This window comes from Microcaecilia unicolor, chromosome 6 (genome assembly GCF_901765095.1).
Source record: "Microcaecilia unicolor chromosome 6, aMicUni1.1, whole genome shotgun sequence".
Taxonomy (NCBI): domain Eukaryota; kingdom Metazoa; phylum Chordata; class Amphibia; order Gymnophiona; family Siphonopidae; genus Microcaecilia; species Microcaecilia unicolor.
In genome coordinates this window covers 342,674,104-342,701,016 of record NC_044036.1, presented here as the reverse complement: position 1 = coordinate 342,701,016, position 26,913 = coordinate 342,674,104, and the positions used below count along the sequence as shown (strand labels likewise).

General features: G+C 44.1%; 1 protein-coding gene across 1 annotated transcript; it reads right to left on the bottom strand.

Annotated features, from left to right (window-relative positions):
* Positions 1-23,171: 23,171 nt before the first annotated feature.
* On the bottom strand, positions 23,172-26,043 carry CBX8 (chromobox 8). Its single transcript, XM_030208617.1, has 5 exons — positions 25,754-26,043; positions 25,082-25,125; positions 24,923-24,988; positions 24,747-24,813; positions 23,172-24,642 (listed from the first exon to the last, which is right to left on the bottom strand). The coding sequence occupies exons 1-5, from the start codon at positions 25,820-25,822 to the stop codon at positions 23,764-23,766; spliced, it is 1,125 nt and encodes a 374-aa protein (XP_030064477.1). The 5' UTR covers positions 25,823-26,043; the 3' UTR covers positions 23,172-23,763.
* Positions 26,044-26,913: the final 870 nt, after the last annotated feature.

The following is a 26,913-nucleotide window of genomic DNA, read 5'->3' as shown; positions in this document are numbered from 1 at the left end:
GTACATGACAAGGGAGGGTCCCAGGAGGGAATGAGCAAAGCTTTGTTGTGGTTGTGTGTAGCTTCAGAGAGGCAGTGGGGCTCCAGTGGGATGTGAGTGAATTGGGGGGGGAGCAGGGTCTCAGAGTGTGATAAATGGAGCTCAGGAGAGGAGTGTGAGTGGATGAGGATGGGGTGGCAAGATTCCAGGGTCATGTGAGTATATATGCATCGAGGTATCATGCGCTGTGTTCAAAGTTGGTACAAAAGAACGTTCGTTTTGCGCTCCAATACCCTGCTCAGTTGAGAGTTCATGTACATAATACATGGCAGACCTATGCTACGCCGGAGTCCGCAAAGCAAGGCCTAGTAGAAAGTAAAATCCTTGATGATGCCTGACATTGAACTTAATGACAATGTGGAGGAGCGTTCAGTGGGGGACCACATCCCCTTCAAAATTATATGAGTAAAATGTATGTATGATATATAATGTTTCATTGTAATATGGAGATTGGGGTCTCTAGTGTGCACTGGGGTCTTAGCTTCAACGTCTGACTAGCTCAGGCGAATGAAGCAGGGTACCTGTACGGTAGGGGGGGTCAAGGAATGGGAGGGGGGTGGGGGGGGGAGGGAGGGGAGACTCTTTCCTAACTCTAAGCATTTGGAATATGCGGGTGTTTCTGCAGGTGGAACATACAAGTCTGTGGAAGGTGAGGGTCTTGCTAGGACTGGACACTTGTAGAATCATATGCCTGATTTATAAAGAGAGCAGGGGCAATGAAGAGATATGCCAATTAGACTAATATCCTGGAAAGTGGGGGGTATAACTTCCCCAATAAAGAGGAATAAAATATTGGCGGCCCTTAAAAGGCATAAAGCTGATATAGCTTGCCTACAGGAAACACGCCTTAGCGCAGTGGAACATGCTAAATTGCAGAGATCTTGGGTGGGGGATTGTTATGCCGTGGACTCTAAGGGGCGCAAGGGCGGTATAGCGGTCCTCTTTCGTAAAGGGCTAGCCTGTAAAGTAATGGTGGTGGAGAAAGGAGGGCATGGTTGAACCATTACATTGCGGGTGTGGGTACAGGGCTTTAGTTTTTTGTTGGTTGGAGTATATGGTCCTAATGACTGCGATAAGGAATTTTATCAGACCTTGGGAAGCCACTGTCTTCAACAGGGAATGGATAAGTTACTAGTTATGGGCGACTTTAATTTAGTTTTTGACCTGAGGGAGGACTCTTCAAATCCGACCTCAGCACATTATGCTGGACAGAGGGCGGGTGAGCTGAAAATGCTTGCAAAAACATTAAATTTATTAGACGCGTGGAGGGCACTACACCCAGGAGAAAAAGATTACACACATAGATCACGCGCCCATGGTACCCTAGCACGATTAGATTATATTTTGGTAGAGAGGTCCATGTTCTCCCAAGTACAGGCAACTCACATTGGACCAGAAGAAATATCGGACCATGCAATGGTGTGGCTGGATCTTCAGGCACCCGGGGACAGAGTTGGGGGGGCAGGATGGAGATTCCCAGCATACTTGTATACGGAACCCGCTTTTCAAAAATATCTGACGAGTAAATGGGGAGACTATGCATTTAATAATAAGGAACATGCACAGGTGGACCCCATGTTGTTTTGGACAGCCTCGAAGGCAGTTTTAAGAGGAGATATTATAGCCTATTGTTCTGCAAGGAAAAGCGTAGAGCAGTAAATATTTTACAGTTAGAAAAACAGTTCCTCAGAGCTAAACGCGTACACGCAAGAAGGCCTTCACCCAAGACTTTAGAAGAGCTGAAAACAATACAAGTTACCCTAAACACCTTAATACACGAAAACGAAACCAGATCGGCGATTTATTATAAATTTAAACTACAACAATTTAGTAATAAAACGGGACGGTTACTAGCTAAAGTAGTTAAGAACTGGGGAGGGCCCAGGGTGGTGGCCACACTGCAAGATGAACGAAATAGGAGCACTTCCTCACAACAAGAGATAGGAAGCATCTTTACTAAATATTTTGCCTCACTCTACTCCTCTGGTGAAGCGCCCAATGTGTCTCTGATTCAGGATTACTTAGATAAAGCAGGGCTCACCAAGTTGACAGGTGAGGAGTTGGCAATACTTAATGCGCCCCTGAATTTAGATGAACTACAACAGGCAATTAAACGATTAAAGTTACGTACAGCCCCGGGACCAGATGGGTACTCCGGGGAGTATTATAAGATGCTACCTTTGGAGGCACAGGTGGCGCTTTTGGACCATTTGGATGAGGTGGTCACTAAAGGTGGTTTCCCCCTTTATGCTAATACCGCGCTTATTACCTTGTTGCCAAAGCCTGGAAAGCAGTTAAATAGAGCAGAGGACTTCCGGCCAATATCACTGTTGAACGTTGACATTAAGTTATTGGCGGGGATACTGGCCGAGAGGCTTGCACAATGTTTACCTAAACTGATAAGTGCTGAGCAAGTAGGATTTGTTCGTAATCGACAAGCCACACATAATGTCAGGCGCCTCCTGCTTGCTATGGCGTATTGCCAAGAAAAAGAGGACCCCTCTATAGTGGTGAGTTTAGACGCCGAAAAGGCATTTGATAGGGTGAACTGGGGATACCTATTTCATGTGATGCAGGCCATGGGGATCTCAGGATGGTTTTTGCAGGCAGTCCAGGCTCTTTATTGTGACCCGGCAGCACAGGTTTTGGTTAACGGTATACGGGGGAATGAGTTTCAGATTAAGAGGGGGACTCGGCAGGGCTGCCCATTGTCTCCAGCTCTATTTGTAATTTCACTGGAGCCATTTTTACGTATACTTATGACTCACAAAGACATTACAGGTATATTGGTGGCTGGTCACCAAGTAAAAGTACTGGCATTTGCCGATGATTTGTTGTTAACGGTGACAGATCCACCAAGGTCTATGGACACATTACTACAAGAAACAGATAGATACGGACAGATTTCTGGTTTTAAACTAAATTTGTCTAAATCATCTGCCTTGGAGATAGTCCCAGGAACTCAACATGATTGGAAATCTAAATTCCCCCTCACTTGGGAAAAGCATTCTATTAGATACTTAGGAGTCCGTATATCGGCAGACATGTCGAAGCTATATGAACTCAACATACAAAAGCTGCTAATTGATACAAAATTGAGTTTACAGGCTTGGAGCGAACTTCCGGTGTCACTACTGGGGCGAATAGCCTCATTTAATATGATTATAGCCCCCAGATGGATATATATATTCCAAACCATTCCACTATATCTGAGAAGAAGGGATGAACGAATTTTGAATCAATATCTGCAGAAATTTCTCTGGAAAGGGAAAAAGGCCCGCCTCTCTGTCCCTTCTTTAAGTGGAATATGGAGGCTTGGGTCTTTTAAATTTAAGGTTCCTTAATATAGCTAGTGGAATGAGACATATAAGTGATTGGTATAGGAATGCCAATGACTATACCAACACAACCCTAGAGTTGAGTCTTTCACAGGGGACACATTTCAGTAATTATTTACATAGCACTGGTGCACATATGCCATACTCACTGAAACATTCAGGAATCATGGTAACAGCAAAGGCAGTGTGGGGTTGGATATGCCGTTTACACCAATTCTCTGCAAAGGTAACCCCATTCTTGCACATTAGTGACAATCCTGCTTTCCCTCCGGGTCAGATGTATGCTGTATTTAGGAGATGGAAAAGCAAGGGTATTGTATACTTACTGCATGTATTGACCAGGGAGGGCCGCATACGAGAATTTTCAGAATTGAAAAAAGAATTTGGACTGCTTGACAGTGACATCTTCTACTATATAGGCAGCTGAGTCATTATATTGCTTCTCTACCTTGGACATCGCTAACTGAAGATGTACAGGAAGAACTTTCGTCAGCCATCTCGCTGGAGTCACAACAGAAAGTACCCATGACATACCATCATAGACACATACGAGATACAGCTCCAGAGGTGGAATACCATAAATTGGCCCAATTATGGGAGACAGATTTGCAGGTGACAGTCACAACACAGCAATTGAAGACCCACATTTTGCAGATCAGAAGAGTTACGATCTGGGCCACACATTGGGAGTTACAATACAAAATGGTTTTACGATTGCATATACCTCCAAAGAGAGCGTTTCATATGGGACTTTCGCCATGGGGAGAGTGTGCAAAGTGTGGCAGCGCGGGAGCAACATTGGGCCATATGTTTTGGTCATGTGTGGGTATTCAGAAGTTTTGGAAACTAATTATAGCCTATGTTGCCAAACTGTGGGGACAATCATGGCAATATAACGCGTCCTTACTTTTTGGTTGCCCCAACTTAGGGACGACGTCCAGAAAGGGATATACTGCATTTGTTTTAAGGGCTATAATTGTTGGCAAACAGGCAATCTTGACTGAATGGCTGTCATACCAATACCCCACATGGCAGCAATGGCGTGCTCGTATGGTGTCTCTGTTACGTTTGGAACGTATGGCTATAAAAAACTTTGACTCAAAGATGGGCGAGAGATTCCAGCGAACATGGTCACCATTCTGGGACACTATCCTGCTTATAATCGAATGAGAAAAACGCCCAAGTTCCGACCTAAATCGGGAGATGGACGTTTATCTCACAAAACCGAATAAAGCGGTATAATCGAAAGCCGATTTTTGGACGTTTTCAACTGCAATCCGTCGCGGATGCGGACAAAGTTGATGGGGGCGTGTCAGAGGTGTGGCGAAGGCGGAACTGGGGGCGTGGTTATCTGCCGAACAGAGATGGGTGCATTTCACCGATAATGGGAAAAAAGTATGCGTTTTTAGCTAGAATTTAGGACACTTTTCCTGGACCCTGTTTTTTTCACGAATAAGGCCCCAAAAAGTGCCCTAAATGACCAGATGACCACTGGAGGGAATCGGGGATGACCTCCCCTGACTCCCCCAGTGGTCACTAACCCCCTCCCACCACAAAAAAATGATGTTTCACAACTTTTTATTTTCACCCTCAAATGTCATACCCAGCTCCCTGGCAGCAGTATGCAGCTCACTGGAGGAGTTGTTAGGAGGTGCAGTGGACTTCAGGCAGATGGACCCAGGCCCATCCCCCCTACCTGTTACAATTGTGCTGCTTAATGCTTATTAGTCGTCCAACCCCCCCCCAAAACCCCACTGTACCCACTTGTAGGTGCCCCCCTTCACCCCTTAGGGCTATAGTAATGGTGTAGACTTGTGGGCAGTGGGTTTTGAGGGGGATTTGGGGGGCTCAACACACAAGGGAAGGGTGCTATGCACCTGGGAGCTCTTTTACCTGTTTTTTTGGTTTTGTAAAAGTGCCCCCTAGGGTGCCCGGTTGATGTCCTGGCATGTGAGGGGGACCAGTGCACTACGAATCCTGGCCCCTCCCACGAACAAATGCCTTGGATTTATTCGTTTTTGAGCTGGGCGCTTTCATTTTCCGTTATCGCTGAAAAACAAAAACGCCCAGCTCACAAATTGTCGAATAAAACATGGACGTCTATTTTTTCCGAAAATACGGTTCGGTCCGCCCCTTCACGGACCCGTTCTCGGAGATAAACGCCCATGGAGATAGACGTTTTCGTTCAATTATGCCCCAATATGTCTACTGCGGCAAGAAGCCGCTTGTTGAATTCTTAATTCCACTGCTTTGTATGATGTGACAGGAGAAAGGAAAGAGATCAGGTATGGGAGGGCAGGGGGAGGGTCCGAGGGGGGGGGGGACAAAATAAAAAAGAAGTTGGGGATCAAGAGGGGGAAAACAAAAGAAATATTTTGTAGAATTATATGGTAATGTAGATGTTTTGTTATACAGTTTACATATGACAAATGTATATTCCATGGACTTTGTGACTCCAACTAATAAAACAGATTTAAACATATGCATCGAGGTATCAGATTTGCTTTGCACATGACTCGCTCGGGGCAACCATCGGTGTCACAAGCTGCAGAGTGAACCATATTTTGAGATCAGAAGTTCTGCTCTGAGCTCTGCACTCACCCTCTAGCTCTGATAGGCTGGGCATGGATAAGAGCTTCAGAGCCGGCCCAAGAGAAAGTGGTGCCATGAACTAACTTGCTTTGCCGGTGCCCCCTAACCCCATAGCATCACTTCCAGCACCCCCTTCCTCCTCTCCCCCCCCCCCCCTCCGTGGGATTCAGCATCTCCCCCTCTCATGGGCTGCACTGCTGTGCATGCAGTGACCAACATAAACTTTACAAGATGACCGGGGTGGAGGGGAGTGAGAGAGGTAAGGGAACAGTGCCAGACCTGCAGGAATAGAGAAGGGGAGAGACTGGACCGAGGTGGGGGGGGGGGGAGAAAAGGCTTAACTTGTAGACCAGGTGAGATCAGAAGCTGGGTATTTTGGTGCCCTTAGTCACCGGTGCCCCAGGCCAAAGCCTCAGATATGGTCCAATGGTTAAGCCCCAGCCCAGGAGAGCTTACTCCTGGCACTCCATTTTCCCTGCTGAATTGCATTATGATATTATAGCAGGTCCGTGCTTTTTTCCAGTGGTCTATATGATCTGTTAGTGGGATGAACATACAGGGAAACCCACAAGGATGGGGTGGATTCTAACAAAATGTAACTCGGGGGAGTTCGTCAACATCCCTTCTGACTCTGAAACAGGCAGCCTTCAAATTAGTCTAACTAATCCACTCTTGCCTCGTGATAAATAAGCTGTAAATTATATATGTTAGGCAGTAAACATATGACAGGAAACTCCCTAAGGAGTGTCCTGATGCTGCCACAGCAATGCAACATATTATTTAGGCACATTTGGCAGGGAGGGGGGGGGGCACCTGAATTTTAATCTCTGCAAGAACCTGTTGGACAGAAAGCACAAGACTGCCCTTCACTTAATGCCAGGTAAGCCGGTCTCTGGGAGTGAGACTGTCTCTTCTTAATGTCCCTTCGCTACTTATCACACACATACAAAGAGGCACACACGCACTCATATGCACACACACGTGCACACAGTGGCGTTCCTAGGGGGGCTGACACCCGGGGCGGATCACAGATGCGCCCCGCCCCCGGGTGCAGTGCCCCTCCCCGGCGAAAGAACCCCCCGGGTGCACGCCATGGGGGGGGGGTGCCGCGCGCCTGCCGGCTCTTCGTTTTCATGCTCCCTCTGCCCCGGAACAAGAAGTAACCTGTTCCGGGGCAAAGGGAGCATGAAAACGAAGAGCCGACAGGCGCGCGGCACCCCCCCCCCCCCCCCCAGCGGCGTGCACCCGGGGCGGACCGCCCCCACCGCCCCCCCCCTTGGTACGTCACTGCGTGCAAACACACACATACAACACCATTGTTTATCTTTCTGCCCTCTCCCAGGTATAAAGGTACTAGTTACCTGTAACCTGGAATGTCCAGCACTCCAGGGATTATGGTCCTAAGGCCACCAGGTGGACAGACAGAAGGCTACAGTAATAATATGAGAATAATCAATAATTGTTTATTACACTTACCAATCAGGAATACAATTAGACTACGTAATATAATTAATTAATTCTCATATGAGACAGCAACCGGGACACAAACGTGACCTCTGACATTAGCTCTCTGATTGCCTCTGTCCATGACTCTCCTTTTATACCCTTTTCTCTCATAGACTAGTATTGGAAGTACAAAGTCAGCATATTCTAACATATTTCAGCATATTCTAGCAAATTCTATCTTACAGAAGCAAAGTTCTTCATAACATATGTGCTTGTCATAAATAAGGTCAGTAAGGTTATCCTACTTTGCAAAAACCATCTTCCCTGCAACCAAAGTTGTGTCTCTTCATTATCTGCTTTCATGGTCAGCAGCAAATTCCACCCCCCCCCCCCTTTACATTACTATATTCATGTACAGTATTCTCCTGCCACACATATCTCTGTTATGACTCCATATCTGCCTGTCTCTCCAACAGAAGGGCAAGCTGACATGAGATTCACATTCTGTGTAATTCTCATTATTCAGCTTCTCAGTGACTCTTAGCCTGTTCACAGAGACCTAGCTTTGCTCATAATTCTCAGTTACTGTTGTAAAGTTATTTTGTTCAATTTTGGAGGCCGTATCTTGCTAAATATGTAAGAAGAAAGTGATCCAGAGGATATGGGGCTTGCACCAAAGGACATGAGAAGAGACTGGAAGACCTGAATATTTATACCCTAGAGGAGAGGAGGAACAGGGGAGATATTATCTAGATGCTTAAATTCTTGAAAGGTATTGATATGGAAACAAATATTTTCCAAAGAAGGGAAAGTGGTAAAACTAAAGGACATGAATTGAGGTTCTGGGGGTAGAATTAGGAGTAATGTCAGAAAATACTTTTTCACGGAGAAGGTGGTTGATACCTGGAATGACCTCCAAAGGGAGGTGGTAGAAAAAGAGGCATGGGATGAACACAGAGAATTTATTTATTTATTTATTGCATTTGTATCCCACCTTTTCCCACCTATTTGTAGGCTCAAAGTGGCTTACAGAGTGTGGTTATGACAATCATTTCGTGTTAACAGGTACATTTCTTATAGTTTGAATGTTGGTAATAGAAGATAAGCATAGTCGTTTCATGATGACAAGTGCAATTTTTTAAATTAGAATCTCTAATTAGAAAATAAATGATATAAAAAAACAAAACTTAAAAGGTTGCATATGTGTTTGCTTATCAAGTGGTGCTTAAATGACAGCTCTGGCCGGTGCTGGGGTGGCTTGTACAGTCTGAGTCCCGCATATAGCAATCCGGTTTAGGATGGGGTGGAGAGAGGTTCGACAGAAACTCCAGTAATTTAGAACGTGAGGAAAGTGCTGGGCAGACTTTTGCGGTCTTTGATGGCAACTCCTGTAGTTGGAACATAAGGGTAGAGCCGGGTAGATTTCTATGATCTACGTCCCAGAAATACCAAAGAAAGACTATGATCAAGTAAATAATATCACGTTCATTGTTGATTTCATCTTGAATTGACAATGAACGAGACTGTTGAGCAGACTGGATGGACCATATCTGCCGTCACTTACTATGTTATTATTTGAGTAATAATGGTCTTCACCTTGTGGTGTGGCCCAGGAACTCTCCCATTTCTCCTATATTGTACAATTTTTACATGAGCACGTTGGGAAGATTATCTTTTGAACCTGATGTAAGGTTGTGGTCCTCGGCTGATGACATTTTCCTTTTAGTTCCTGTACATTCAGTTGTTGATGCTTTTTACTCAAAGTTAGACACCTGTACTAAAAAGATTGTAGCCTGGTCTAGGGATATGCGACTTAAATTAAATGAAGATAAAACAAGATTCTTTGGCTTGGTATGGATATCTCCAACATTCCGTAATTTATTGTTCTAGACAATGGACATGGTGGACAAGAGTCTTAAGTATGACTGACTCTTGACTCCTTGCTTTCGATGGACTCACACATAAAAAAAGTAGTATGCAAGGCATATTTTTAAATTAAACAATTACAACTATTACAATCATGTTTTTTTACATGATCATAATTGTTCAACTGTTAATCTTAACATTGTTGGATTATGGTAATTCTTTGTATTTAGATATAAAGGCCAACCATGTTTTGATTCACAACTCTGCTGGTAGATTGATTTATTGGAGTTCTCGGTATGAGAAAGTCTGTCCTCTACTGGGTAGGTTGTGTTGGTTGCTGATGCAGGCCAGGATTTATTTTAAGTTTTTATGTCTGTTTTTTAAAATTTTTATACAGTGTTTGTCCACTAGATCTCTCGCATACTTTCAAGATGCTAAAAAATATTTCTATGTCTCGCTCTTGTAATTATCTATTTTTGGCCTTACCATCTGCCAGATCTGTTTGTTTTAAAGCAATGTTTTCTGGTTCTTTTTGGTTTTATGGTGTTCGTCTTTGGAATAACCTACCAGCACAGATTAGTTTTTTAATGAATTTTTTTGCTTTTCGGAAGGCGTTAAAAGCATATCTTTTTTTCTTGACTAGGATTAGCAGAAGTAATTTGATTAATCTATTTTGCTTCAATACATTTTGTGACATCCTGCTTTCAGTTCTGCTTTTTCGTTACCACATTTTGAATTCCTTTTGGGAGTGTTGGCGGGTTATAAGAACCTGATAACATAACATAATGGACTATTACATTACTTTAGAAAGCTGTATTCGGCAAAAACTCGTACAGTTCAGTGCAGGTCACAAAAAGAAAAGAGTTAGGCCAATTCCCATCAAACTACAAATAAAACTTTTAAAAAACAACAACGAAGAGTTAAGGCTGCATATATAAGCTCCGGAAATCCATTCCTTGCTGCTCCCTCCCAGGACTATTTGAGTAATAATGGTTTACGGACTATTCCTCTGGAACTTGACCAAACTGTTTTTAAGCCCAGCTTTTGATGCCTTAACCACATACTGGGGGTAATTTTATAAGAGTTGCCTAAGTGAAATATTCAAAAAGACACCTATTTTCTAAAGCAACATAAGAGCGCATAAGCACATAAGCACCGCCACGCTGGGAAAAGACCAAAGGTCCATCAAGCCCAGCACTCTGTCTCCGACAGCGGCCAATCCAGGCCCCAAGAACCTGGCAAAAACCCAAAATTTAATAACGATCAATGGACTTTTCCTTCAGGAATCTGTCCAGACCCCATTTAAACTCAGCAAGGCCAGCTGCCGTCACTACCTTCTCCGGCAATGAGTTCCAGAGTCTAACTACGCGCTGAGTAAAGAAAAACTTTCTCCGATTTGTTTTAAACCTACCACATTCTAATTTCATCTTGTATCCCCTGGTTCTATTATTGTTAGAAAGCGTAAACAAACGCTTCACATCTGTCCACTCTATCCCGCTCATTATTTTGTAAACCTCTATCATATCACCTCTCAGCCGCCTTTTCTCCAGGCTGAAGAGTCCTAGCCATCTTAACCTCTCCTCATAAGGTAGTCATCCCATCCCTTTTATCATTTTTGTCGCCCTTCTCTGCACCTTCTCCAATTCCTTTATATCTTTTTTGAGATGAGGCAACCAGAATTGAATACAATACTCCAGGTGCGGTCGCACCATGGAGCGATATAACGGCATTATATCATCCTCATGCTTGATTTCCATCCCTTTTCTAATAATACTCAACATTCTGTTCGCCTTCTTAGCCGCCGCAGCACATTGAGCTGAAGATTTCAATGTCCTATCCACGATGACTCCCAGATCCCTTTCTCGGTCCGTAACTCCTAACACGGAACCTTGCATAACATAGCTGTAATTCGGGTTCCTCCTTCCCACATGCATCACTTTGCACTTGTCAACGTTGAACGTCATCTGCCATTTGGACGCCCAATCCCCCAGTCTCACGAGGTCTTCTTGTAATTTTTCACACTCCTCCCGCGACGAGATGACCCTGGATAATTTTGTGTCATCTGCGAATTTAATTACCTCACTAGTTACTCCCATCTCGAGGTCATTTATAAATATGGTAAAAAGCAGCGGTCCCAGCACAGACCCCTGAGGGACCCCACTAACCACCCTTCTCCATCGAGAATAATGGCCATTTAACCCTACTCTCTGCTTCCTATCCTTTAACCAGCTCTTAATCCATAATAATACCTCCGATACCATGACTCTCCAGTTTCCTTTGGAGTCTTTCATGCATTTTATTACGTTTAATACATGGCATTATTAATATGTTGTCTTCTGTCTGGTCATTATTAATTTTATTTAAGGCTATCTGATCCTCTATGATTTCTTTGTTATCCTTACTCACAAGTAACCCTATTTTCCCTATCTGGGTGATATCCTCAGAAGATACCTTCTCCCGAACCATGCGCTTATGAGCGACTGTCGGCCTTCCCCCCCCGTTTCTAGTTTAAAAGCTGCTCTATTTCCTTTTTAAAAGTTGATGCCAGCAGCCTGGTCCCACCCTGGTTAAGGTGAAGCCCATCAGATCGGAATAGGCTCTCCCTTCCCCGGAATGCTGACCAGTTCCTGATAAATCCAAAACCCTCCTCCCCACATCATCGTCTCATCCACGCATTGAGACTCCGGATCTCTGCCTGTCGCTTGGGCCCTGCGCGTGGAACAGGTAGTATTTCAGAAAATGCTACCCTAGAGGATCTGGATATGAGCTTCCTTCCTAAAAGCCTAAATTTGGCTTCCAGAACTTCTCTCCCACATTTTCCTACGCCTTTATACAAGAGACAGCAGGAAGTTCCTTCCCCCCCCCCCCCCCCCCCCCCCCCCCCCCCAGTAGCACACACATTCATATGCACAGATTTACAGCTGCTCCAAAAAAATGGTGGAAATCTGCTTATAACATAGATCACAACTTCACCGCTGTTGTGCCAAACGTTGCCCTAGAAACCCTCCATGCTGATTGCTTGTTTGATTTCATTGTTTGTATTTTATTGTATTTGTTTTTGTTCTTCGCCTTGTAAAAGGCAGAGTATAATAAATAAACCTTAAACTGTATACATGTACAGCACATTCTTTTCATGCACCTGCTTGGTGCAATTTTGCAAGACTTTTTCTCCATGTGTAAACATGCTTTACAATCTGAAGATGCTTCATAAACTTACCCTGATGAACAGCTGCTCTGTGAAAAAGGACTGAGAAGTTTCAGACTCTTCAGCTTGGAGATATCTGAGAGGAGGTTTCTGAAATCATGAGCAGGGTGGAAGAGGTTGATAGGAAATGGTTATTTACCTTTCCAGATACCACTAAGACTAGAGAGGGCAACTCCAAGGAAGGCGCAGATTTCAAACAAATTAGAGGACGTCGTTTTTCATTTTATTTATTCACTTGTTGTATAGCACCGGTTTTCAACCCAGTCCCTGGGACGCGCCCAGCCAGTAGGAGTTTCAGGATAACCACAATGAATATGCGTGAGACCCATTTGCATAAAATGGAGGCACTGCATACAAATTGATCTCATGCATAGTGATTGTGGGTATCCTGAAAACCTGGCTGGCATGGTGTGTCCCAAGGATGGGCTTGAAAACCCATAGCCCTTATGCAGCTTGGCCAGGCCTGATACGTGCATTAGTCAAAGCCCACTTAGATTATTGCAATGGACTTTATGTTAGTCCACTCTCAAAAGCAATTATACAGATTACAGCAACCCAGCATATAGCAGCAAGGCGGTTTACTAACTCAGTAGGTACTATGTGACATCTGTTGTATTAGACCCTCATTGGCTATCAGATAATAGTGTAGCCAATTTCAACTACTTAGTTTTTAAGGCCAAGAATAGACCAGGCCAAACTAGGATCCGTGCTGTCTGTCCATTCCTTCTGTAGAATAGCAAGATTAATGGGACTCGGAGAAAGGGTCTCGACAGTTCTAGAAACGTGGCTCTCATGAAGCCAGGGGTCCTTCAATTAGGGGCAACTTTCTTTCTAAGATACCCTTGTGTGTTGTTAAATTTCGGTCGGTAAAGCATGTTTTCTTCGAACCCAGCCAACTCGCAGACTTTTTAACAGCTAGAAGAATTACTGGGGGATCTTAATATCTGTTCTCTTGTAGCTGATTAATTAAAGAATCATTGGGGTAATCAGGCTTTAGCAAATTTCTTTAAGTAATTTCTTAGTTTATACTTTCATTGCTTAATATCTTGAATTCTAAGTAGTGGACTTGATTTTGTAATAATGTTGAACCAGTTTTTCTTTACTGTACAAGTAAAACTTGATATGTAATTGAAATTTCATAAGCAAATAAATAAAAAGGGAACTGATGGCCTAAAGTTTACTTGTAATGCTGCAACAGAGCTATTTCAGGGGGGGAGGGTTATATTTAAACCTGTTTATTAATATAGTCAATAAACAAACAAGAAACAATAAACAAGCCAAACGGCACTGGGAGAAGCATTGTGTCTGACAGCACCTACCCCTCCTAAAAAAAGAAATTGCATACAAAGTTATAGAGTATTCAACATCAGACTGCAAGCTCTGGGAGAAACGGAATGTATATAAGGACCCTACACAGATAAGAACTGTTTTTTACGTGTTTAGAACACCCCCTACCCTCTGCTTCTCCACCTACATAACATGGTGGAAAGGATTTTGCCAATTCCAAAACGAAGGAGGGGTCAGGAACAGTCCAAACCTTTAAAATAATCTTTTTACTCCAAAGGGCCGCCTTACGGATGAGCAGACGACCACCCCCCACTCTGCAGCAAAAACACCTCATAATTATCCTATTTCAGGGGGCTTTTAATATGAGGACCAATTAGTTCCAGTGGTCAATTTTAAAACATAATGATGTCTTATTATTGGCTTTTAATTTTCAGATTCTATATATTTATATAAATGTATACTAGACTGATATCCTACTACTCGGTTCTAAGGCAGTGCAAAGTAATTAGTGAGGCTCCATCATGGGACCAAGTTACAGGTTCCATAATATTTGAGGGGAATGGGTCAGTGAAACTGAAAGTGGCAAAAGCTAAAAGACCTGGATCTGCCCCTGCCCACAGCAGCTCACTGATGCTCTGAGATGCAATCTGAATACATTTCTAGGGCTGTTTTAGGTTGTAAAAGGCCAGAATCACACAGCCTAGCTGATATATCAATTTCTTAAAGATTCATCACCACTACACTAACACACTGCAGATTATAATCTTAGCCAAACATAAATCCAGAAATAGCAGTGCGGTCTCCTTAGTGACCAGATATTCTGTTTCTGGAAGTACAACCTTTTTCCAAACCTCGGTGTCTTTGGCATCATTGAAACCATGTTTCTCCCCTTCTGTCTCTTTTCTCTGCATCTCTTTCAGTTCTTACCTCAGGCAGTGGTGACTATTATTGAGGGTCTATCCATCTGTTCTTATGCATACGTGTTTTGTGCACATGCAAACATCTACAGACTCAGAAGACGAGGGAAAGATCCTCAAGATGGTGGTGAGGTCAGATCCCACCACTAAAGACTGGGAGGTGTGGGGTCTGAAGACCTAAAGAGCAGAGGATTGACCCACCACCTGAAGAAACAGCAGGGTGGTGGCAGCTGAAGACCTCCCCTCCTCCATCCAGCAGGGACAGGGACCCTAGAATGAGCAGCGGCTGCCACCTGACAGGGCCAATGGCACTGGACACACTACAGTCAACCTGATGAGAAGGTAAGGGGGAGATAGAGCTTGGAGGGAGAACAGAGGCAGGAGAAGGGGATGTGGAAAGTGAACATAAGAAGCCCAGTATCTTGTTTCCAATGGTGGCTAATCCAGGTCACAAGTATCAAGATTCCATGCTACCAACCATAGGGATAAGCAGTGGCTTTCCCCAGATTTGCCTGAATAACGGTTGACGTGAATCCTTTTATGTGTGTCTTGTTTCCTTCCTCTCTCTCTCTCCCAACCCCCAATAAACCCTGTTCCTCGTCTTCTCACACCTATATAAAAGTAGGGGAAATGAGGTCCAAAATCCCTCTGGATACCCATGAATGCTAGTGAGGAAGGAATGTGGGATTTAACTGTCCTCCTTGACATTCATTGGTCTTCCTTTACTGTTCCTTTTGGGATAAGAGATGTTCCTTCACTCCACAACCTGAGCAGTGATACGAGACCTCCCTATTCCCATTCCCACCAGCACCCGTTAGACACAACAAGTTCTGGTGAATGAATGGAGCAGGTGGACCCCCTCCCCCTTTCCCCTGAACACAGTGAAATGAATGGGAGGAAGGAGAATGTGAAAAGAGATTTCTGAAATGGAACAAGGGAAAACCGAAAGGACTAAAACAGAGAACTGAACTGTCCATACCTGATACATCCCTACCTTCAGTTGATTTGAGCTGCCAATGAATTATGAAGTGCAGGAGTAGCACTGAAGATCCTCTAGCACATGTCTGGAGAGTATCCAAGGTCAGCCCCCCCCCCCCCCCCCCCCCACACACACACACAAAAGGAAAGCAGCTCTGCCTTAGGCCCTCCCATGGACAGGTACCTGCCCCCACTGTTCCAACTGAGACCTTTTCAAACATAGAAGTAATTCATTCTGCCTGCAGTTTGAATGTAACTGTGGGTTATGACAAGCCACACCAAGCTCTCATCACTGAATATCTCCTCTTTCCAAAACATAAGGAAACATTAGGGGAAACAAGCTTCCTGTCAATAAATAAGTTACTTATCCTTATAACCATCACATTTCCGCATGCTGTTTCCACAACCAAAATAATCCATGTGTATCCCCTGCAGCCAGTGAAGACAGACCCTCAAGACCTTCAGCTTTCAAGTTAGAATTGTGGCTGAAGGTGGAAGAGATCCCCCCTTAATGTCCCACAGTAAAATGCCTTTCACAGATAGCATTCCCTTTATATTAACCATAACAAGTTTGAGATTTCCTGAAATTTCCTAACATCCCTTTTTCTTCAGTGTTGGAATCTGTCTTTAAGACGCCTCAGGTAAAAATTAATGTCCTGCGTTATGTTTTAAGACTCTCTTTGCCTTGACTTGAATCTGCCGATCTATCCTTCCCTGTTGAAATTTATTTTTTTACCAGGGGATCTCTGGATGCTGGAAGGGAGCCATATCCAGCGATAACACCCAGGTTCAAGACTTTAGCATGCCCTAGGGTAGGACCTGCGGCTTTAAAAAGTCAATAACCTTCAAAACTGAGTATGAAATTCACAGATGATCAATTGTGTGTGTATATAAGTACATAAGTAGTGCCATACTGGGAAAGACCAAAGGTCCATCTAGCCCAGCATCCTGTCACCGACAGTGGCCAATCCAGGTCAAGGGCACCTGGCACGCTCCCCAAACGTAAAAACATTCCAGACAAGTTATACCTAAAAATGCGGAATTTTTCCAAGTCCATTTAATAGCAGTCTATGGACTTGTCCTTTAGGAATCTATCTAACCCCTTTTTAAACTCCGTCAAGCTAACCGCCCGTACCACGTTCTCCGGCAACGAATTCCAGAGTCTAATTACCAATCAGAGTTTTCTGCATTTCCTAAAGTTCGAACCTATACATTCTAATTTAACAATGAAGAACACATCCAAATATGTTTGCTATTTAAATCGTCATTAAAGCTTTACGGTGTCATCTTTTGGTTTTGTGTAATATTGATGTGTACTAGTATTGGACATCCTTTTTGTGATTTGACACCTTCCCATATTTCTGGAACAAACAATGGCTGAGATTCACTGAGCAGTCTAGGGGGGGAGGGGGGGGTGGAAATGTGAGCCTTTTTATAGTCTCTTCTGCCCTCTAGTTGATGGTTTGTGAAATGTTGAATGATTGAATTATTTATTCTGCTTAACTTTTTATTTCTGAACACCCCCTTGATGTTAATATAAATTTTTCAATAAATAAATACATTTTAATAAAACAAGTTTTGAATGTCTTTAAGGGGTTAATAAGCCCACCTTTCTTTTGAGAATTGAATTGAATATTTATTTATTGTATTTGTACCCCACATTTTCCCACCTTTTTGCAGGCTCAACGTGGCTTACAGAGTATGGATATGAGAACGTCATTACATGATTTAAGAAAACAGTTGTTCATAAGCTGAGGTGAAAGAGGAATTTAGATGGAAAGGTGTTAGGTAAGGTCGTGTGAGAGGTGTTTTTGGTGTACTTGGGTGGTTTAAGGAATGATTTGTTTCATTGAGGGTGACTTTTGTAGGCTCTATTGAAGAGATGTGTTTTCAAAGCTTTGCGAAAGTTGGTTAGATTGGTCATGGTTTTCAGGGCCATGGGTAGTGCGTTCCAAGACTGTGTGCTTTTGTACGCAAAGGTAGTAGCATAAGCCTGTTTGTATTTCATTCCTTTACAGCTGGGGAAGTTCAGGTTGAGGAATTTGCGGGCCGATCTTTTGGCATTCCTGGGCGGTAAGTCCACTAGGTTTAATATATAGAGTGGGGCATCTGCGTGAATGATTTTGTGTACAGTCGTGCAGATCTTGAACTCAATTCGTTCCTTGAGCGGGAGCCAGTGTAGTTTCTCTCTAAGGGGTTTCGCACTTTCGTATTTAGGTGTTCCAAAAATGAGTCTGGCTGCGGTGTTCTGGGCTGTTTGGAATACACCTGCTACTCTTAAGCTCTGGGTCTTGAAAATCAACTATTGACATGCAGCGCTCATTCTGAATGTTGTAGGTTTCAGGAAATCTGAAATCCATGTGGCCTTTTATTAAAAACTGTACCATGTCTGTGTTTAATTTAAAGTGTGTTTTGACACATAAGTACTTAGAAAATACTCTTTGTCTGATTAATCGTGCATTATTTACCTTATGATGACTGCTATATTGCTGGGTAATTTAAAGATGTGGAAAAGGCCTATATGATTCAGCCGCTCTTCCAGCGTTTATGCGATGCACAGGCAGGAAACTAAGCCATTCCTAGCGCAGGGGCAAAAAGTGACCCATTTTTAAAAACATCACTCAATTGACCTAAATAGATTTCTCAAGAGTGTCAAAGCCTGCATTGTAATATTAAAACTGTTTTAGTAATATATGGCGTTGTAGATGCCATTTCAATAAACCAACTTTTTTTTCTGTAGGTATTTATAGTTTATTTGGATCACAAATTTTCAATAGTAACTAAAGGTGAATTACATTCAGGTAGGTTATGTCCCTGTCCCCAGAGAATCCACGTTCTAATTAGACACCAACACTAATTTTCATCTTAAATCCTGTCTCTTCCATAGTGGCTTGCGCAGATGGAGGGCTTTTCCTGAAGACTCACTTTCTTGTGTGGATTAAAAATTGAAACTGGAGAAACGTTGTGCCAGGATCTCCAACCACACAAATGGGTAACGAGTCTTCCAATCTTTTCCCTGATGAAGCCTCTATAAGTGACCTCAACGTTTTGCCCTTTTAAGTAGCTTATATTAAATTCAAAGACCCCCCATGACTGAACCAATTTTTATTCGTAAGTTTTGAAATGCCAAGTCAGGAAATTGGTAAATGTTTTGGTATATTATGATTCTGCAGTCAGGAAGTCGATTGTGGAATACTGTTGTTCTACAGGGTTCTGCTTGCTTTGTTTCGGTCCCAAAAGTTAAACATTTATAAGTTCTTAAGAGAAGGGCTGCTTTAGCAGGCGCTTCAGTCCCCGTTATGAATGGCTCCTCACCTCAAAATTCCGTCTTCCAGGAGAAATTCGTAAAAACATAACTGTTTATAATTTGTCGTGGATATGAGCGGGGAAAGGTGTGTTGCTGGAGAAATACAGGGCTACACGTAATATCAGAGACGAAAGCTCTCCTTTTTCTCCTGTGTGCGCTTTATAACTGAACACGCATATCTCTATACGGATAGGGATCCTCTACTCTCTTGTGTTTGCAGGTTTCAGCTAAGAAATTTTGTTTGGTTGCAGACTACAGCGAATACTAATTAAAGTCCGCATACTTTATTGCAAATAATATTTAAGAGGAAGAATGTATTTTGCTTTCCTTTCTGAAAGGCAGAAATATTTTAAAGGCAAAGAGCAGGTTTTCAGGTTCGGTGATGCCAATCATGTGGTGAGGGTTACAGCGAGACATTTTCACCAACCTCCTATTTACCAGTAAATAAAATGCTTCTTCTGAAAAGAAGTCAGCCCCAACTTGGAGCTGCCCATCAGGGTATGAACACATTTAACAGGTGATACAAGCAGGCAGACAGAAAGACGAGCAACGAGGTAAGTGGTTACAGGAGCCCCGACCCTAATATCAGAGACACAGCACTCACCTTGAAGTTAACCGACTTAAGGGCGGGTTTGAGAATAAATAAAATCTAGTTTAACCAGCCTGTGCTGCTCTAACATGTACAGCAACATAAAAATAGGCACCAGCAATTACTGACTGGCAACACCCTATGTAATAAGCATGCAGCAGCCAGTTTCAGTTTCTAGGAAAATGTGCGTGCAATAAACAGCAGGTCAAAAAAAAAAAAAAAAACCTGAACGCCTACAGCTCCATTCTATAAATAATTACACTTTATGAACTGTCCTCCTGTAGAGCTAGCAAGTCCACACCAGGAAAAGTAAGATCAGTCTAAAGGGCTGAGGCCATGTCCCGGGTGGGGAATTCCCCCCAAATATCACAGCACTGGATTACTGAAAGATTAGCGTTGCCAGTAACAGTCTCTTGCATCAGAGGAAACCACTTAACCTCTTCATGCAAGGCTGGTCGTAAGACAAAGGCATGACATGAAATAGCGGCAAGAGTAACGTCTACACTGGAATTTCTCCTTACTCTGAAAAACTCCAGGCTAAGATTTTTTAACTATAAGGTGGAGAAGACCTTGGAAACTCTCTAGCTCTGGGAGCCCAATATACATCATCTAGAAATGATTCACAAGAGCCAGCATGTTGTCAATAACCTATAGCTCTGGGACTGTCACTCATGCGTTAGTCTATTACCCACACCGACTACAAATTGATTTATGCTTTTTATTGACTGGGTTATTTTAAAATGAAAACAGCAGTGCCGCCTCTCTCTTGCTGGAAGGAATTAGACCAAAAAATGCAAAACCCAACCTTGACTCCAGCCCTCTCCGATGATCAAAACAGAATTTACCTTTTTTTCAGTTTGTTTTAAATCTTTAATAATCAGGTTAAGCAAGTGGACATGTCTGCTTACAGGATGAATTACTCAAACACAATGATAAATCACCTATATATACGAAGAACAGCTTCAAAGTATAGTTTGCAGGAAACAAAGTATTAAGCTTCACGTCAACTTTTATTGAACTATATCCAGATTTTAATGGGTTGAGAATTAAATAAATCACATACATCGATAAGCAAATATTTGTGTGTATACACACACACACACTCACATCACAACAAATAAATTACAGCAGATCACATGACCTGCTCAAGCACATTAATTAGCTACCAGTCATCGAAGTCCTCTTAAGTGAAGAGCGATGGAGCCAGACATAACAGGAGCAAGCAGTAAAAAGCCCAGAAAAACCTTAACTAAGCAGCGTCCTTGAGATAGTAGCCCCTTAAGCATTTCCTTCCTCCTGCAAAGTTAGCAAAAAAAAAGGACAGAGCATGTTTAGATATTTGTATGCTTAAACACTGGGCCTCTGCTTTCCAAAGATTTTCTCCCAGGCTGAATCCATGAAACAATATTTAGAAACTCCAGGGCCATTTTCATTTGTAAAAATGAAGCTTCGATTTGAATGTTTCTGGAACTGGAGCTGCATAAATACACTTTTTTTTTCCCATTGCTGGTATGGGATGCAGTATCCTACCCTAGACACTGACATTCCATACTATAGGGACTGAGCACAGACTCAAAGACTTAGCAGACTGACAAACTTCAATTTAAAACAGCACTGTGGACATATACAGGTTGTTAATTCAGTTCTTACAGATTAGCTTAAAATCTTTATTTAATACAGAGGACTTACTTATAATTACATAACACAAAGCTGGTAAAGTCTGCTCAGGCTGTACGATTTTAGGCACAGAGAAGAGAGTTTTGGAAAATCTGGCCTACGGAGAGTACTAGCTGTACCTGGATTTTACAGGATACGCTTTAAGATTTTCATTTTGAAAAAGCAAAAAACTGGATCAAAGGAGAAATGAAAAAGGACCAATTGTGTGACTGAATGCACTAACCATCAGATGTAGTAAAAGGGTTTGTACATCTGAAGAGCAAAGACAAAGCCTGAGCTGACCCTCCTGCAATCCAGCGCCCACCGTCACCCCCCAGAGGTTCTCTGGTGCCAAACACAACTTGCATTTTTGCTTTGGAATCACTAGAGATTCTATCGAACAATCCACATCTGGCTGCTTAGCTAAGTTTAAGGGGACTTTAAGTAGCTTTGTCGGGAGAAGGGCCAGTGGAAACCTAAGCACACAGGGCAGCAGAAGAGCCCTGCAACACCCACTGCTTCTTAGGAGCAGAAGGGGAAATGGGACTTAATATACCGCCTTTCTGAGGTTTTTTGCAACTACATTCAAAGCGGTTTACATATATTCAGGTACTTATTTTGTACCAGGGGCAATGGAGGGTTAAGTGACTTGCCCAGAGTCACAAGGAGCTGCAGTGGGAATCGAACTCAGTTCCTCAGGATCAATGTCCACTGCACTAACCACTAGGCTACTCCTCCACTAGCAACATTCCATGTAGAAGCCTACCCTTGCAGATTACCAATGCAGCCGCGCAGGCTTCTGTTTCTGTGACAGACTCACAGAAACAGAAGCCTGCGCGGTAGCGCTGCTGATTTGCAAGGGCAGGATTCTACATGGAATGTTGCTAGTGGAATAGCAACATTCCATGTAGAATCTCAAATAGGGAAAGGGAAATGGGACTTGATATGCCGCCTTTCTGAGGTTTTTGCAACTACATTCAAAGCGGTTTACATATATTCAGGTACTTATTTTGTACCAGGGGCCATGGAGGGTTAAGTGACTTGCCCAGAGTCACAAGGAGCTGCAGTGGGAATTGAGCTCAGTTCCCCAGGATCAAAGTCCACTGCACTAACCACTAGGCTACTCCTCCACTCATTCCACCAATAAGAGCCAACCTCATCAGTGATGTCACAATGGCTTAAAGTCCATTGCACTAACCACTAGGCTACTCCTCCACTCATTCCACCAATAAGAGCCAACCTCATCAGTGATGTCACAATGGCTTGATTGCCCGATACAGTTCCCCAGGATCAAAGTCCACTGCACTAACCACTAGGCTACTCCTCCACTCATTCCACCAATAAGAGCCAACCTCATCAGTGATGTCACAATGGCTTGATTGCCCGATACTTGGCTCACTTCTGATATTGTGATGTCATAAGGGAAAGGGAAATGGGACTTGATATACCGCCTTTCTGAGGTGTTTTGCAACTACATTCAAAGCGGTTTACATATATTCAGGTACTTATTTTGTACCAGGGGCAATGGAGGGTTAAGTGACTTGCCCAGGAGCTGCAGTGGGAATCGAACTCAGTTCCTCAGGATCAAAGTCCACTGCACTAACCACTAGGCTAGAAACAGAGAAGTAAACAAAGGGGCAAAGATAAAACACATGTCTAATAACAGAAAACTAAAAATAAGAACTCTTTAGAAAGTCAGACCTGTTTCACGATTTCTTGCTTGGAGAAGGCACTTCCTGTACACATTAACACCTGCACTTCTGTGCCCTAGATCAAAGCTCAGCAACACAATATCTTGCCATCTCCCATCCAAAGGTCAGGTGCTTACAGGACTGGCACCAGTGAAGGGCATGTTTGCTCCACCTCTCAAAAGTCTGAATGAAGGTTTATGAATTGCAACAGCACCAGATAATGCTCCTAAAGTTTCCTGGAATTTGAGCAATGGTGGTTGTGTTTTGGGTTTGTTTATTTTGTGAGAAGAAAGCAAGGGTGGTGGGTTTCAGTTCACTTAAAGTGCATTCAGTTTCAATATTTTAATTACTCTTATTTTCCTTTTCTTTCAAAAGGTAAGCAAAGTTCACACTGCTTCAGGAGGGCACGGAGACAAATAGCCCATGGCAGATTTTTTTTTCAATGAATGGTGTACAATACTGTATGTTCATTCCACTTTCAGGCTTTGTTAAGAATTCAGGGCAACAAGCAACACCTACAATACAGTCACATTCTGTAGCAAAATGGTGCATCCCAGAAAGATTGCAATAATTCTCCCTTCGATGGGGATAAACTTTAAAACCTGTTAGAAAAAATACCTCTGAATTATATTTTTGCTTTTAGGTCTAAACGGATTAACTCATCACCATGTATTTAAATAAAACAACGTTTCTCAAGAGTTGAAATACACATTGTGAGATACTTTTTTTAAATAGTATATTTACAGCTAATAGAAAATATACATTTTGCAGATTATTCCTTTTAACAAAGGAAAAGAAACATTTAAGGAAAGGAACTATGTTAAACCCAAGCACGTGTGTATATTTAAAACTTCATCTTTTTTCTTTAAAAAACCCTTGGTCCGTGCTGCTTTCTTTAATTGTGACAGTCAAAAAGTTTGATGTCACATCTGTTACCACTACTTTCTCCAAATTGTTTAAAGATGGACTCCACGATTCTTCCTCTGGGTCCCCAAGAATTCTGGCAACAGGTATCCTGGCAATCAGGGATGGCTTACTTTGGGAACCGACAGTGTCTCTGTATAAATCTGTCACTGAGTGCCCTGAACTGTGCTTGGCTTTAGGAACGCTGGGATCCAGTCCAGCCTGCTCCTTGGATTCCAGGTAATCTGTTCCATGCTTAGTCCTGGGAGGGTAGAAATTCATTCCATGCTTCTCTCGAGACTCCAATCCCTTTCTTGTCAGCTCCCGTTCTCTCTGAAGATATCCTGTGCCAACTTGACTGCACACGGGGCCCATAAAATCTGCCTCTTGCCTCTTAGCCAGCTGGATAACGCTCTGTCCCATTCCATATTTCCCTGCTCCAGAAGCAGACTCATCCATTCTCCCTGCTTTCAGATATTCTATTTTATCTCCATGGTCTCCTCCTGGCTTCCTGTTTGAGGTCTCCAGTGTTTCTGGGTTCTCTTTAAATAGTCCCCTTCCAGGTTTAGGGCCTCTCTTCTTCAGAATCTTTTGTTTCTGAGTCACGGACTTGTCCTCGGGCCTCACTCTTTCCCTGATGCTATCCCCTCTGGAGATAGCACTGCTGCTGCTGCCACCCTGGGGAACTGCCACCATGTTCCTCAGCCCTTCCCTGGACCTAGAGGTGGAACCCAGATCCTGGGGGGATCTGCCGGGATAGGGCACACGGACTCCTCTGGCTGACTCACTGCGAAACTCATAGCTTTTGGCTTTGGCCTTTGCTTGTGCCTACAAAACAAGACATAGCAATAAAGGTGTTATTCTGCAAGCGGCTGTAGAAGGATTTATGTGCCTTCATCAATGTAAAGATCATTTAGCTCCTGCGTCCTTACCTTTAAGAGGAAGGTTTTGGGTTTGGGGCCTCGCTTTTTTGGCCCGTATAGCTCTCTCTCGCGTTCTCTAAAGGGTTAAAAAAATCAATGCTTCAGTTCAGCACTGCTTACAGATAAGAGAAGCACAGTCACGTCTAAGCCGCAGAGCTGGCATTTTGCAAAATGCGGGCCTGTACCTGTCCTCAAAGGCTGCCACCAGCCGGGCATCCAAGATGTTTTCCTCGGGTTCCCAGGTGCTGTACCTGAAAAGCAAGAGAAAGGTGACGGCGATTAGTGCGCGGGCAACTCTTGCAGACAGCGCGCGGCGGAAGCCCGGGCACGGCAGCGCTACTTACTTCTGGGACCAGCCCTTCCATTTCACCAGATACTCCACGCGCCCCTGCAAAGAGACAGGAGAGAGAGTGAGCGCGAGCCGCCCCACAACCTTTCCGTTCCACGCGCCCCTGCGCACAGAGACAGTGAGCGCGAGCCGCCCCAGAGCCCTTCCATTCCACGCGCCCCTGCGCACAGAGACAGTGAGCGCGAGCCGCCCCAGCGCCTTTCCATTCCACGCGCCCCTGCAAAGAGACAGTGAGCGCGAGCCGCCCCAGAGCCCTTCCATTCCACGCGCCACTACGCACAGAGACAGTGAGCGCGAGCCGCCCCAGAGCCCTTCCATTCCACGCGCCCCTGCAAAGAGACAGTGAGCGCGAGCCGCCCCAGAGCCCTTCCATTCCACGCGCCCCTACGCACAGAGACAGTGAGCGCGAGCCGCCCCAGAGCCCTTCCATTCCAGGCGCCCCTGCAAAGAGACAGTGAGCGCGAGCCCGGACACCGCGCGAGCAGCCCCACAGCCCTTCCATTCCACGCGCCCCTGCGCACAGATAGTGAGCGCGAGCCGCCCCACAGCTCTTCCATTCCACGCGCCCCTACGCACAGAGACAGTGAGCGCGAGCCGCCCCACAGCTCTTCCATTCCACGCGCCCCTACGCACAGAGACAGTGAGCGCGAGCCCGGGCCTCGCTTACCCTGCGGATGCGCCGCTTCAGCAGCGACTCGGCCGCGAACACCCGCTCGCCCACCGCGGACAGCTCCATGTTTACCGCTTCCACCAGTCCACAACTACCAGTCAGAGAGGCGGCTGCGGCGCGCGCCCGACCTTCGCCCCGTGACGTCACCGCAGCGCCCCTCCCCCCTCTCGCTCGCCCTGTGCTACTTGTTGCTAATTGCGTTCCTAAGGCGGAAAGGACAGTGCAACGTTCCGCTACGCCCGATTGGCTGCTTCAAGGCTCCGCCTCCCCCCTCCCGCACATGGCCGCGGCTGCGTGACTCGCGTTCCAAGCACTCGGCATGATGAGCAGCTTAGATTGAGATGACGGCTTGGAGTGGGCGGAGTCAGACCTGCCCGGGAAAGGAAGTGACGCATTTCGGAACGCTGTGGGGGATGGTGGGGACCTGCGGCTGACGTCAGACGTGGCTCGCGTCCCGCGCGGAGCTGCTGAGAGAGCGCAGGTGGTGCCCGGGGATGTGCCGGAGATTTCTTTTCCGTATCCGGCGCCCCGTGAAATCTGACCTGGGCGAACCAAGGCGGGCGCCTAGATTGCCTACAAGTGTCACTGTTGAATTACCGATTCGCCCTGTCGTAAGCAGGTCACATGCAGGTTCTGCTCCCAGAAATTCAAGCTGCAAAAGCATTTATTATACAATTGTGTGACAGGTTTCGTTCATTTATATATTGTTCGTTGCTTTGGGTTTTCCCTCTTCGTGCAAAATCATAATTTGCTTGCAACTAATAATAATAATGAAATAAATTGTATTCTCGTAGTCATGATGGATGTTTCTCTTCCCCTCAGATGACACCACGTCAGTTAAAAAAAACCCCAAATAAACTAAGTATCATTAAATTCTACTTTAGTTAAATCCCAAATGCATTCATCAAACATAAACTCCACAAACTCTACATCCATAATCACAAAAATCTCTTGCGTTAAGGTATCTGCACAGTATGGTTCTAATTACATTGAAATACTTTCCAAAAGTTCAGAGGCAAAGCAGATCTCAACTGTTCATGATTTCTATCTCTGCTTTCCTCAATAAACAATATTTTGCAATATTTAGCCAGGCTCATCGAATCTTCTCAACATCGTTGCTATCTGCCTATTTCTTTTGTGAAGGTCATTTCTGTCTG

Excerpts from the sequence above, each read along its gene's own strand:
- CBX8 (XM_030208617.1), bottom strand. The coding sequence starts at position 25,822 with ATGGAGCTGTCCGCGGTGGGCGAGCGGGTGTTCGCGGCCGAGTCGCTG. Across the intron at positions 25,126-25,753 it reads TGAAGCGGCGCATCCGCAGG|GGGCGCGTGGAGTATCTGGT; the intron begins GTAAGCGAGGCC and ends GTCTCTTTGCAG. Across the intron at positions 24,814-24,922 it reads GTGGCAGCCTTTGAGGACAG|AGAACGCGAGAGAGAGCTAT; the intron begins GTACAGGCCCGC and ends TTAACCCTTTAG.